At 35.4% G+C, this 14,849-nt stretch overlaps 2 protein-coding genes across 4 annotated transcripts in view; one reads left to right on the top strand and one right to left on the bottom strand.

The window, feature by feature from the left end:
- The window catches only part of ARHGEF33 (Rho guanine nucleotide exchange factor 33), a 134,841-nt gene that overhangs the window by 91,663 nt on the left and 28,329 nt on the right, over positions 1-14,849 (top strand). The gene's annotated exons all lie outside the window — the stretch shown is intronic.
- The window catches only part of SOS1 (SOS Ras/Rac guanine nucleotide exchange factor 1), a 131,701-nt gene continuing 120,182 nt past the window's right edge, over positions 3,331-14,849 (bottom strand). Inside the window, exons 21-23 of one of the 2 annotated variants that reach the window (XM_032239369.1) lie at positions 11,120-11,164; positions 9,343-9,461; positions 3,331-8,189 (exon numbers count right to left, since the gene is read on the bottom strand). In XM_032239369.1, coding sequence (XP_032095260.1) covers positions 7,698-8,189; positions 9,343-9,461; positions 11,120-11,164 — 656 coding nt within the window. In that variant the 3' untranslated portion in view covers positions 3,331-7,697. The remainder of the gene's footprint in view (positions 8,190-9,342; positions 9,462-11,119; positions 11,165-14,849) is intronic. The other variant, XM_032239370.1, reaches the window with a different exon arrangement.

Genomic DNA, 14,849 nt, shown 5'->3' on the forward strand with positions numbered 1-14,849 from the left:
ACCTGCCTCGGCCTCCCAAAGTGCTGGGATTACAGGCGTGAGCCACCACGCCCAGCTACAAAACAGATTTTTATTCCTTCTGGCCTCATTCCCTTCAGATACATAATAGCAGTAAATGCTGTTAATTCTTATCAAGAAAGCTGAATGCGTTGGCTTTTGTTCTCATGTATGTAAGCCTATCTATCTGAAGATATTAACAGTAGGATCTACTGTAAAGGTGTTGGTAGATACCATCTGTGCCTCCATCTCTTCTCATCACATTTTCTTTTAAACTGGGACAAACCCTTCAGCATATGAACATGCTCTTATTTCTTCCATCTTTAAAGCAAAAGAAATCCTCTCTTGACGGTTCTAGCCATGCCCCAGTTTTCTGCTTCCCTTTATCATAAAACTTCAAAGAGGAAACTGCTCCAGTTCCTCTCTTGCCATTCTTTATTAAACTAGGCCCAGGCTTTGGCTCACACCACTGCCCTGAACTGCTTGTGTCAAGATCACCAGTGAGTTCCATACTGTCAAACAAATGGTTCCTTCTCAGTCATCTTACTCTATCAAGTAGCATTTGACAGGCTGATCATGTCCTCCTATCTTTACTAGGACTCAAAGACATAACATACTCCTGGTTTTCGAATTTTTCTTCACTGGCAGTTTCTTCTTGGTGTACTTGCTGATTCCCCATCTCCACACCCCACTTTTCTTCCTTTCCTTTTTCCCTCTTTCTGGCAGGACCTCTGTGTTGCCCAGGCTAGAGTGCAGTGGCTACTCTACAGGCACGATCATAGCTCACTGTAATCTCAAACTTCTGGGCTTAAGTGATCCTCTCGCCTTGGGCTCCAGAGTAGCTGGTGCTACTCACTTCCTTTGTGGTCTTATCCAGGCTTTAATATCTTTATGAAAGTGACTCCCAATTTCATGTCCTTAGCTTAGACTAGTCTCTGAAACGCCAGTCTAACATCTTCAGCTGCCTCCTTGACATCTCTTAAGATGTCTGATATATTCATTGAACTTAATGTGTCCAAGCCTGCTTCAACTGCATCTTCCCCACTCCAGTTAATGGTAACTTTATCCTTCTAGTTGACATCATCTTTAACAATTCTGTTTTTCTTACACCTCACATTCAGTCCATCAGCATATTGGCCGACCTCTTCTTAACACCTCCACTGCTATCACCCTGGTCCAAGCCACTTTTGTATTGGGTTAGTCTCCCTATTCCTACTATTTTATTCTCAGCTGGGCAGCCAGAGTGATCCTGTTAAAATGTAAATCAGATCTTGTTACTGGTTCCTCTGTCACTAAGAAGTCAAAGTCATTACAAAGGCTTTTAAAGCCTTAAGTGAGCTGGGTTCTATCAAACCTCTGATGGCATCTCCTATTCTGCCCACATTTATTCTTCTCCAGATACAAGCAGTGTCAGATATACCAAGATATTCCTCAGATATACCAAGTACACTTCTGCCTCTGGGCTTTTCACTGGCTGTTCCCTGTGACTTGACATAGTCTTCTCCCAGATATGTGCACATGTTGTTCCCTCACCTCTTCCAAGTCTGTTAATGTCATCTCTATGAGGCAGGCTTCTGACCATTCCATTTTAAATTCACCTCCCCTGGACCCCATATTCCCAATCACCGTATCTTTTTTTGTTCATAAGTGAAAACATTTGTATGTATAATATACTTATTATGCTTACTACTTTTTATTGTCTGCATCTCCTCACTAGATTATAAACCCCATGATGGCATGCACTTTTGCCTGTTTTGTTTATTGCCATATTCCTAATATCAGAATTATACCTGGAAGAATAAATATTTGTTGAATGCTGAATAGTCAGATGGGCCCTTATCAAATGCTTATAACCTAAGGTCACTCAGAACCAATTTAAGTGATGAGAAACAGCAAAGGAAGTCAGATTGTAAAGAATCAAATTATGAGGGCTTCAGGATAAGCAGTCAACCTCTTAAAAGATAGCTAAAAGCCAGTAAACTTTGACAATGCATCCCTCGTAAGTTTAGTTAGCATTTACTAAGCACCTACTCTGTGAAAGGCATGTGTTTTATACATATTACCTTTAAACCTCATAATAGACTAAAATAGTAGATCTGTTAACCTTGTATTGATGTGAAACAGATTAACTTCTCCAAAGTCACTCATGTAATAAGTAATGGAACCAGAAGGTGAACACAGACATAATTCCAAAGCACCTGCTTGTTTCTATCAAGTTGACTCTTCCTTTTCTTCATGAGTTACTGAGGTAGAGAAATTAGCTTTTAAGTAGGCTATAGTTTTTCTTGTCTCCAGTAAGAATCAAGAGTCCTAAAATGTTAGAATGGATAAACTGCCTTTTTGGAATTGTACTCTATATCAAAGCCCTCCTTCCCTCTGGACACTATGTGTGCCTGTCAGCAAAAAAGGCAGGCTTAACCATGGACTGTACCATACGACAGGTCTGCGATGACCTAACAGGATTAAAATGAGTTAAAAAGTAAATCACTTGGTTAAAGCTCAAAATAAGTGACATTTCAAGAGAAAAATTCAGAAAGTTGAACTAATAAGAACGCTATTTTCCTATAGCTATTCAATTCCTAGAATATACTCGATAATTCATGATTGGATTTCACAGTGGTCTACCAAATGAATCTGTATAAATCAGTGATATCATGTCTTTAAACCAGGGGATAAAAATCACCAGTTAATTTTAGGTATTCCTGAAAGCAGTCTCAAATACCAGGGATCAAAGTCAAGTCAGTGGTCAGATTCACTAACTACTACATGATGTTAGCTAAGTCATCTCACTTCTTCAGGCCTCATCTACCTTTATTTTTGAATCAGGGGATTGGCTCTCTAAGGATTCATTAATTTTTACATTCTATAGTTCCCACTGAATGACAGTACATTTGCATAATTCTTTAGTTACAACCTTAAACTCATGTTTTCATTGCAAGCCTAGAAAGCATTACTGTCAGGCTGCCTCATTCCAGCAGATCTCAGCAAAAGCTGCCTGTCAGGGAGCTGTGGTATCTCAAAACTTCTTTTATGGAATACAAATGCCTTAGCACTCTGAAACTTAATCCAGGTGACACCCAAGGTCACTTTAAGTTACTAATTTTCATCCCAAGGGCCTCCCACTCACTACAATGAGAAAATCTGACACAGAGAGAAATATGAAACTTCTTTTATCTTTTTATAACTTGATAGAGGAAAAAGTGCCTCCAAAGTAAGACCATGATAAAATGCAAAATATTTCTATATGGCAAGTATGAGCTAAATGGGAATCACTAATGATTTAAAAAAATACTGCTCTCTAAAATAAATACATGCAAAAATAATACACTTGTGGGCTATGTAAGGCATTTTTCTTTATTATTTTTCGGTTTATCTTAGTAATGCCAGAAAAATAACAGCCATTATTTTCACTTTAAATGCAAACCAAATACTGCTGCACACAGAGTACAAAGATTACCTATGAACATGGTTAGGTACAAAGGCCATATTAGATGTATAGACCACACTTTGTTCTTACATTAAAGTAAGACCGACAGAGCAATTTTTTTTTGACAATTATTTTAGTAAATAACTGTGCTACTAAACAAAGGCAAATACACATATATACACAAACACGTCTCAACTAAAATTATACATGTCACTTTGACAAATTCTCTGGTGGTTTCACCAGATATTTGCACCCCCAAAGTTCCCTGCCCTAATCCCACCCCCAAATGCTGACTTGATCTGAAGAAAAAAATTAGAGATGGTCTTAATTAAAGGCACATTTGGCAGCTACTGAAAGTGGCATGCATCTGGCACAGGTGCGCTCTCCCTAAGCCACACCACATGTACCTTCCATCTGTTATGTATCTTGTTTCTTTGAGTGGTAGTCCAATGTGACCCACCGTTAGCTAACTTGCTTTATAATTCTGCAGCAATTGGCTACTTAATGCACTATTTTCATTAAAGGCAAAAGGGAAATTTGCTCACAGTCGACAGAAAATGCACTTTACGGTGTCAAAAATGGAAAATAAGGCATGGAATTTACTAAACAAGTTAACAAGTGCTTTTGTTGTTTAGATTTATAATACAGACTTCATGCATAAGAAGAGCTCAAAAAATATTTCATTGGCTCATGTATAAAGGATTATGAAATAATTTTATAAGTTAGTAATGAGATGTTTCAAAGAAAAATATTGAATAAAATCATCATGTTCCCTTATAAATAATTTTACTGCATAATTCTTTCTGCCAAACCAGTATTTACCTTGTGATGTTTATTTACTGGTAAAGATTAATGTGGAATACAACAGGACCTATACTTGTGTAGTCATACAATATATGTTAAAAGAATAAGTAAACCTGTTCACAGCAGCAGAATACCATGAAGTAAATGGTTAAATTGTTTCTAAATCTGAAGAAACAAAAAAGGTTTTCCTCAATATGTACAATACTAATTGGGACACTCCTCCATTTATTTTGCTGAGCCACTTAAAGTCTGAATTTGTCATATTAAAAGACAATGAAGTGCAAGATTAAAGTAAGCTAAACTTGAGAATTAAAATCATGACCATAAATACCAACTAATTTTTGGTTTACATAAGGTAATTTTTGATTTATGGAGGGGGAAAAAAAAACTTTAAGAATTTAGAATCATAGCCTCCAGCTGACATAGTAATTGTTCACTGGACCGTTGTTGATTGTAGTATTAGTGTGGTGTGCTCTTTGTTAAATTCAGATCCGTTAAAGCATCCTTGAGTTGTTAAGAGAATAGTAACCTACTAAACATAACTTGATGCCCAAAACCTTTAAATAAGTAAAATCTCAGTGTTTGTATACTTCCTGATAATGTATAGTCTTAAAATACATTTGGAGGACTGGGAAGAGTAAATAACCTCAGATTTTCAATAAATTTAGAAACACATATTTCTTATCTGTTCCTGTTTTACAAAGTGCGTAGATGGGAAAAGCTTCTCTTTATTTATATTATCAGCCCACTAAGTAAAGTCAGCCTTGAAATATTTTCATTTCTAAAAGAAGTGTTCCACATTTTAAAATGTGGTTAACAAAAAGTCATGCTGCATTTACCCCCCTGTAATGTCCAGGATTCAAAAGCAGAATTTTGTAATGATGCATTTATCTTCTCTGGCATTTCTGGTCCCTCATTAAGTATATTTTTGTTACAAGGATAAATTTGTCAACTAGTTAATGTTTCATACTGAGAAGAAGGTGAGGGTACCGTTTTCTCACCTCCACCTAAGGGCATCTAACTGGAATTTTTCTTATCAATTACCACTGCAGAAAATATTTTTACCCAAATGTCACAGTTCAGAATAAAAATATCCTCTACCCACAATGCATATAAAGCTGTTGCACAGTGAAGTGGTCTCCTAGAACCATGGGGTAGAAGAATAGTTCCCTTTGGAAGAAATAAGATTAAAACTCCAGATTTGAATTTTTCCTCCTTATAGATTGAAAAGGGGTCATCACCTTACTGAAGGCTAACACATTAGCCAAAGACATATTGAGTGGGGTCCAATGTGACTTTTATCAGGTTCTCATTTGAAATGGGCCTGGGGCAATTAAAAAGAGAAGTAATCCATGAGACATAAAAAGGGAAATCCTAGGGACAACGAGGCTGGCGCGGTAAAAAGTCCTGGGAGATTCTGGACTGTGTATCATGATTAGCTGTAGCAGCACTAGTAAGTTGGCTTAGATAAATACTGTTGAGTGGATGGTCTTATGGACACTTTGCATCCAAGAAGGGATAGGAAATTAATTTTTTAGGACACTTTTCAAAGAAGAAATATTTTATAAAGAGAAAAATGGCTACCATCATAGGAATGGTATAGATATTGAACAAAAAGGATTCAACTCTAATAAATAAGAAAATATGACAGGATAGATTGCTTAATGATGGTGCAGTTAACATACCTTCTGGTCTTAAAGGACTACATCTGTACTATCATGATGTATATTTTACGCTTTAATAAATATAGGAAATTATTAAACTACTAAGTTCCCACCATGTTGCAGCACTCCTAAAAATGTCTCTAATGGTGTGGTGAACAGAATTGTGGAAATGTTTCATTATTTAGAGGATACATGCAGACGCTGATGAACCACATAACTCTAAGGATGGAATACTGCACATTTCACAGACATTATAGTGGAGATTAATAAAATGTTTTCTCTTCAACAAGGTGCATGCATTTCAGTCACAGTATTTGTTAGACTCAGAAGAACAGTACATACACTTTATGAATAATCCATATTATGATAGTAATGATGCAGGTAGACGTTCTATTATGAATAGATTTGATAAAGCAGAAAACCTCAAGCAAGGTAGAATGTTCCATATAAACCTTAACTGTATACATGTTGCTTAGGAACTTAAAACTTACAAAGTTCTGCTTAAAAGGTACCCATCCTATTCTAACCAAATATCTTTCTATATGCCAAACTGTGACTTTAGATCATTCTTTAGGATTAAGACATATATCCAGAACTAGAAACCAAGGCGTACCACAATACGTGCTTTTATGTTTAGTGTTTTTGTGTGTTTTTCAACTAAAAGAAATAAGAATCAACCATTTTCTTCATATAATAATTTAATATATGCCAGCCAAACAAAGTATTTGTATCTTTATTCAATTAAATTAAAACAGACCTGCCAGGTATATTATATAACATTCACTATATACATATGATTTAGGCAATGCAAGATAATTCTAGATACGCTGATTACTCAACTATTAGTAAAACATGAACGGTGTCAGTGATGCCCAGCAAGTGCTCCTTTTCACATTGGGTGCCTGCATTTCCATGGTATGGTTAGAGGGATAGGTATGAGCCATGACATGGATTACCAGTAAACTTTTGTGGGAGAAGGAGGGAATATGACAATCTAGCATAGATTAACAGTCTCCTAAATGTAAATAGAATACTTGACAGTTTTTTTTTTTTTTTAAAGTTCTTCTGTCATGTTAATGACACAAAACTTCTCTTTTTTGAAGGCAACACCACCACATTTTGTTTGGGTGTGTGGGGACAGGTGAGGGGGAATGCTCTTAAAATTGATATAATTATTCCTAAAACAACAACAACAACAAAAAAGTACCTCTTTGGTGAAGCCTCGGTACCCATTCAGTTCACTGTAATAATCTGTAAACAGGACTGCAGTACAGTGCCGGACCTTGATTTCAACAAGGTCAGGTACCACAGCCTTTCCTCACAGTCCTTTGAGTGATTTTTAAGAAAATATTCTAAAGTAGAAGAGTAAAGCAAAGGAAAACAAAGGAAGATATTAAGATCCCTGTTTAAGTTTTTTTTAAAAGTGCATAATTTGAATTACAAAAACTGTCATCAGGTGGGCCTGCTGGACACCAGACTATGTTTTCCATCCCTTTTATGATAAAGATCACTTCACAAAAAGAGGACTCCAGCCTATTGGCCAGAAAAAGTCCCTTTACTTGATTTTCAGGTGCAATCAGTTGTCCAATTCCTCTAGGTCAGTCTTTCCATATTCTAAACTGGAATACCATTTCCACTTTATAATTACATCTAGGTTAAAATTCATTGTCTTATACTGCATCTTGAAGAAAAGTCGTTAGTGTTTGGAGTTCTCATTTTAACTCCTCAGTGCTGGCACATTCAGTGCATCCATTGCCAGCAATGGATTTGGGGCTAGGAAAATATACATCCCAGTATAGAGGAACTCAGGAAGAATGGGCATTCTCCAACAGTGGTGGTCCATCTCTGTGCATGGATGGGTGTGTGTGCTCCCTTTTGTAAGTTTTTGGAGGGAGTTTAGGGATGTGTTGAGAAGTGCTTTGTCGTGGAGGAACAGGCGGCCCAGCAATGGAATGAAGGTCCACTTCTTGTGTCAAGGGTGGTGATGGCAGATGCCTTCTTGTGCCGTGAGGAGAAGGTGTTTGAGGATGAGGTGGTGTAAAGGGGGAGGGGCTATTGGGGAAGAAGGCATTGCCATGGTCACTTTTTTTGCCCAAAGGGGGAGGTTGCAGATGTAGTGGTGAGCTTGAGAAAACATCAGGTGTCCTCACAGGTTCTCGTGGTGGTAATAAGGGAGGGCTTTCAGGAGGATCTGATATAGAGGTCCGGTCTGATATTGAATATCGTGGTGAATAGGCTTTTGATGTGGGTTGCCTAGGAGGAATGGCTGGGGGGCTGTCCAAATGCTTAGACATAATCTAACAAATGAAAAAAAGAATAAAATACACATTTATTAATAAATTTATGAAGTACCATAACTATATTAAGAATTAAGTTGGGGTTTTCAAACATGCTATTGGAAGGATGCTAAATGTGGAACAGGTAATTTTGCCATATGTTTTCTTTTTAATTAAAATTTTTGGGGGGCAACAGGGCCTTGCTCTGTTGCCCAAACTGGAGTGCAGTGGTGTAATCATGGCTCACTGTAGCCTTGACCTCCTGGGCTCACGTGATCCCCCACCTCAGCATCCCAAGAAGCAAGAACCACTGGCATGCACCACCATGCCCAGCTACTTTTTTTCATTTTTTGTAGGGTCACGGTCTTGCTATGTTGCCAAGGCTGGCATATGTTTTATATGGGAGGTTCTGCCAATTCATAGAAAAAAAATTTTTTTGCCAAAGTTTTTACTTTAATGTTTTCCTCACAATTTTTTTGTTTGCTACTGCTTGCTTAGCTCGTCACTCAATCTAAGAACGTTTCTAATTTAGCATAAATTACCTATTTTATAATTTTAACTATATGAACATTCATGAAGTTCTACAAAGAATGTCTTGACTTATCCTGGTGCTCTGTTCTCTGGACAGCTTAAGAACTAATGAATTAAGTTGACAGCTGGCCAAAAAGAAAAAAATTTAAATAAGTAGAAATAATAGCTATTTTGAGCCTTTAGAGTATCTTCCAAACCCAGAATTTTCATGAAAACTCTATTTAAAAGTATGTCAGATTTACTATTAAGGGCTCAGATAATTAACTTTTAGCACATGCCAAGATACAGTTTGACTTAAAATGTGCCTTCATACATAGCTTCAGGATTTTCTCTCTGTATGTTTTAAAGAACTGCTTGAAACCAAACTCTTCTTACTTTATAGATTAAAGCTTTTGTTTTTTTCCCGAAAATAACCATAGCCTTAGGTTTACAATGGTTTTGAAAGCATGCCAAAAAATTACCTTCAGAAGAAAATAAATAAACATTACTGCATGCTAAATCCATACGTAATCCTTGTTTAAACGATTAAGCCCATATACTCTGAAATGTTAACTTATCCCAGTGAGAACTAAACTAGACATAAGCAGTTTATAATGTAACTGTAATGATTCCAATTTCTACATAACAAGGTTTCCTACTTTACCTTAGATGGTGAAGATTCTGCTGGGGCAGATTCTGGTCGTCTTCGTGGAGGAACAGGAGGAGGGACAGGCATTTCATCAGTGCCTTTGGTTAAACTTATAGATGATACGGAAGCAGATCCTGTAGGATATTAAATTTTTAAGAAAAAGTTCACAGGAATTTTATTTCATTTATTTATCTTGAAAAGGCTTAGCTGGAAACTGCTTATAATTAAAAGTAATGTATAGAAGTACCAAAAGCAGTTCAATAAACCAATACCCAATAGTATTTCATTTATTAAAGCAAACTGCCATAAAAGCATGCAGACATTTTTTAGCAGAATATTTAGAGAAAAGTTGCCTAAGATACTGTTATTTTGCCTGAACAAAGTAACATTCCCTATTATTGGAATTTTTAATTGGGTCTGATTCTCAGATGTCTAGGAGACAGTGAGCTACTGAAAATCTTTGGAATGGTAATTTTTAGACTCTATAATGGGTTCACTTTTTTCTTTGACTTTATTAGAATTTACAGAAATTCCCCACCTTACTGGATAGTCCCTGGGAGTAGAGATCCTGCTTTAACCACTCTCTCTAATGTCTCTCCCTAGAATTTTTTCAAAGGATGCAAGGGGAAGAATCATAGTGTCTAGGTGAGGGGGCTCTCATTTTGTTTAGTTATAGGCTCTCCTTTGCCTGTAAGCAAAAAGAGGCTCATTATACTTTAAATCTAAACATTTTACCGGCGATGGGTACTATTCAAGACAACTGAGGCAGCCCTGACAATGAAAACAGAAATTACACTAAAAATCTAGTGAACCTAAGTTGGTGAACTGGCACAAAAAAGGTAAGTAAAGCTACTAATTGGAACCTCTCTTACAGACATTTATGGTAACAAGAACGTAAGGTAGGCATATAAATAATTACACTTTGGAAAACAACACTTATGTTGGTTGTTAGTTTATACACACTATAAAAAAAAGACATGAAAAAAATACTTAAACCATCATTCAAAATTATACTTGGCAGTTTTTTTCCCTTTAAGCATTAAGCTTTTTGTCAATTATATGTTATAACAATATAGATCTTAAAAAGAGTACTTTGTGTACTGATACTATTAAAATGATCAACATTTTGATCACCTACCTTTTTCCTTGAGAATATACAGTTAATTCAGCTTGTAACTAGTATTTTCCATTGTACACATTTTGAAATTACTTGTATGAAAGGACAGTAAAAAATATTAATTGGCTTAAAATAATTAATATAATGAAATTTAGTGAATTGTTTACCTTAAAATGGAGCTTTATTTTGTTTATCAGTATTTTGGCTATACTTTGAATAATTACAATTATAAGAAAGTTATTCTAAAGTCAAGTTGTCTATAATCTATCCTGCCATCAAGCTAAGTATATTTTGTGATTTAGAAACTGCATGTAGCTGCCAGCATTCCCATATGCGCATGCATGCTCTTCCTTTTTTTTTTTTTCAAAGCTGAGCATTAAAATATATTTAGAACTCTACAGTTGGAAAAAAGAAATGGTTAAATGTGGAAGCCACTTATTTAATATGTTCTTTTAAGGCAGAAACAAGGTTTTGTAAAAAGCATGAAAAATCCATAAATTTAAGCAAATCATTTATGATCAAAAGATAGCACAAGTGAAGGCCTCACTTCTAGGTCGTTGCAAGCAAGGTACCAATGCTGCCAGACCCAAGAAGAGTTTTAGCAGGAAAGGTTATACTTCGTTTGATTTTTAAAGCCAAAGCAAGAATTATGAGTCTTAAACCAAATATACTAACTTGGGCCATAGGGCAGTGTAACTTGGATAAAGACGGTATCATTGCCTGTGAAAGGAAACAAGAAAAAGTAGATTTTTTTCTTTCATTGATATATTCAACTTATCTGCAAAAATTTGTATTTATGATGAAAATGTTATTGTCATTCTAGTTTTAAAAAATGCTGTAACCGTTTATAGTAAAAATCTCATTACTACTTACTTTTGAGAAGAAAAAACTGGTATCATATTGGGAATTTAAAAGGTTCCTTCTAGATTTACTTTATCTCATAATAATTAAATGAAAAACATTCATGAAAACACAAATATCCTATATTACTGAAAGACTTTTTAAAATGTAGAAACCCAATTCAAGCAAAAAGTTCAGCTGGATGTATATAAATATGCTATTTACTAAAGATTATTTTGAAAATTCAAACTTGTAAAACAAGTAAATTTATTGTATATAAATAGAAAAATAAAAGAGTTACTAATTACATGTCTTTCAAAAATGTTCTTGGGGTGTATGTTCTCATCACAAAATAACTAGCACTCTGGATATTTAAATAAGCTCAAAAGTGATACAGGGTTTTTCCTTTTATAGTCATAAACATTTTTTTTTTTTAAAGTCAATAACATTTGGTGCTAGGACTCATTTTACATAGGAAACTCTGATAAATTTAAATTTAGAAAGTCTAATTTCAACAATATTATTTTAAGAAAAAAAATTTAAAATCAAAAGCAAAAGCCCCAAGAGCATTAAAGTAGGAAAACTGAGACAAAAGGCTAAATAATCAATACTGTTGTTTCTAAATCAATATAATTGTTTTATATGATGCTGTCTCATATTAACAACACATGGAACAGATAACATTATAATATCCAAGAGACTAAAATAATACTAGACTGAGCTGATTTAATTCATATATATTTTTTTACACTCTAAGCAATCTCTCACATAATTTGGAATGTTAATTTTATTCAAGCACATTTGGTCAGAAGGAAGATAATCTCACATTCCAGGTTTGGCTGTCATGACTTCTGTTAACTTGTTTATATAGATACAGTAGTCCTATTTTCTAGGCAGCCCTCATTTCAAGTAATCTGTCCCATTATCTATTTTCCATATGTATTTATTTGGAACCTATGATTCCTAAGTGTAGCAATCCAGCTAATTCTAATATTACCTTTCAGAAGATTAAAATTCATTTTTATATTCTGAAATTACATGAAGCTGTTGCTCTGCCAATGATTTTCTTTTCTATTAGTCACCTATAATTGAAGATTGCCTGGTTGTAAAAGGAAGCCAGAGATCTGACGTAATAGAGATTAAAGAAGTATCTAGCTTTGTTGTTTACCTACTTATATATGTCCCGCTTTTCTTGGAAAAAAAATAAATATGTCTCCTGGAGATAGCTCTCAAGAACATGATAGTACATTTAATATTAAGAATAGTAATAAAATTAAAGCACAAAGCTCCTGACTGTTACAACTGCAGTTATTCTGAAAGAATAATTATACATATGCATGCACACTTGTGTACACAGATGTAAACTTGGCTTTGAGTATATTTATACATAGCAGAGGCTTTTTTAAACTCATGCATTTGGTAAATTTGGGGCACCAGTTGCTTCGTCTTACTGCCTGGAAAATGCTACAAAAATTCTTTCAGAAATTTACACGCTCTATCAAGAAATATATGGTAGAAATTCTTGTCAGTTAGATACTGAACAAATTTACTAATAATGAGTTAGGAATGAAATCTAATTAATTTTTAAAACAGTATTAATTTATTAAGCATAATCCCATATGACAGACAAATGGTCCTCAATCTTGGCTGTACATTAGAATCCTATGGGAAGTTTTTTAAAAATACTGATGCCCAGGTACCAATGCCAGTTTAGTGTGGGCTGGGCCTACATATTTTTTTATAAGCTCCTCAACAGACTAACTACACAGTCAGGGTTGAAAACACTCTGAAAGATACTCCCCAGTTTATATAGGAGTCATTCTTGATAGAAACAAGCATTTTCCTATAGAAAAAAAATATATAAATGATAGATAACTTCTTAAACTTATAAAAGCCTGGTAAACACAAATGTATTTGAGATTAGAAACTCATCACCTACACCAGTCTTCCAGGAGGAAAAGCCTTGTGTATCAGCTTAACATGCTTGTAATACAATCTTTTTGTTGGTAAAGAGTCCCCCTAAGGGATGGAGATACAGAGACCTCTGACTCCCTTTTACAACCAGGGAGTCTTCAAACAGGAAGGTAACAAGAGCCTTTCATCATTCTCTCTTCTGTACTATAGCAGTAGAAACAACTAGTGAGCTGGTGGTCTTTTCTCATTTTCCCAGCAACTGTTGTCATCACCTCAAAGCTGGACCTGACCAGGGAAAGGTGTGGAACAGGGATTTGAATGTATATGTGGCAGCACTGAGTAGGTGGCCACTTCTCTGCCCTGTCTTTACCACAAAGCTTTCCATGACCACTCTTGCCCATTCTGAGGTCATCTTTCGATAAGCTTCTCCAGTATTTATTCATCACTTTTTTAGAATTTAACTATGAATCTCTTTGCACTATGAATATTTTTAATCTCTCAGTAAGACTGCAAGCTTTCCCAATGAAGACATGTAAGTGCTTAGCAAGGAGTAAAACATGCAGGAGACACTGGCTGCAAGAATTAATTATAGGTTAAAAGGAATTATTTTGGGAAAAAACTGTAAGAGTAAAAAAAGAACAGTATTATAACTGATAAATTCTACTCCAACTTTGCCTTTTAAAAAACTTAAACAATGGAACTTTGTACTGCTTTGTATTGAGTGAAGTATGTTGGGATGACATATGACTGCAGTCAAGGCAGTTCTTTTCTGTCAGGCCCTGAGGGAAACAAGAAAGTAGGTATTCACTGGTGGCTAAACAGTGGGTAGCAAGTTGGAGGCTCTGGGTGATCTTCTGACACTCGCAGATCTGTTAGGTAAAAGTGAAGACAAAAGCATGTGGAGGAGACCTTTAATACACAAAGGCAACTGAGAAGTTTTAAGGAAGGGATTAATATAGCACATGGTTATTTTCAGTTTTTACCAAAGGCAAAGGGAGCAGTAATAGGGTTTTTCTTTATCACAGATGAAGAGAAATCGAGAAAACCCTCAAGTCTAAGATTACAAAGCCTAACTCCTGAAACAATGTTTTCTCCACCTGTCCAGCTGTTTAATACTGTTAATTTAATACTATTGTAACTACTTATAACAAAGCAGGATCCAGAGCACTGCATTCTAGAATGATTTCTTCTTCCCTGTTGAGTCATTTAAAGATTCAGCACTAGCAGGAGAACTTAATGTGCTTATCTCCTGTTTTTCCACCTCTTTCATTTTTAGCTACTTAAACAAAGAAAAGTAGAATTTGCAATTGATGACTTTTATGTGGTTTCAATAACACATTTATTTGAGAATCCTTAATGACACAGACCTACAGCTGTCTGCTCTAGGGGAAAAAAATTCCTGCAAAAAGTTAAATGGGTCAGAATAAATGATTTTAAATCAGATGTACTGAAAAGGTACTGGTTTCATTTCATTATTTAATTTAGGGGCTTGGCAAGTTGGGGAGAATGGGAATTTTTTAATTTGGTGTCTATGTGAACTTATCAAAAATACCTGACAGCTTATTATTTGTGTCACATGACTCCATGGCCAGGCACAGTGGCTCATCTGTAATCCAGCACTTTGGAAGGCTATGGCAGGAGGTTTATTTGA

The sequence above is a fragment of the Sapajus apella genome, unplaced genomic scaffold (assembly GCF_009761245.1).
Source record: "Sapajus apella isolate SASKATOON/1434 unplaced genomic scaffold, GSC_monkey_1.0 scaffold44, whole genome shotgun sequence".
NCBI lineage: Eukaryota > Metazoa > Chordata > Mammalia > Primates > Cebidae > Sapajus > Sapajus apella.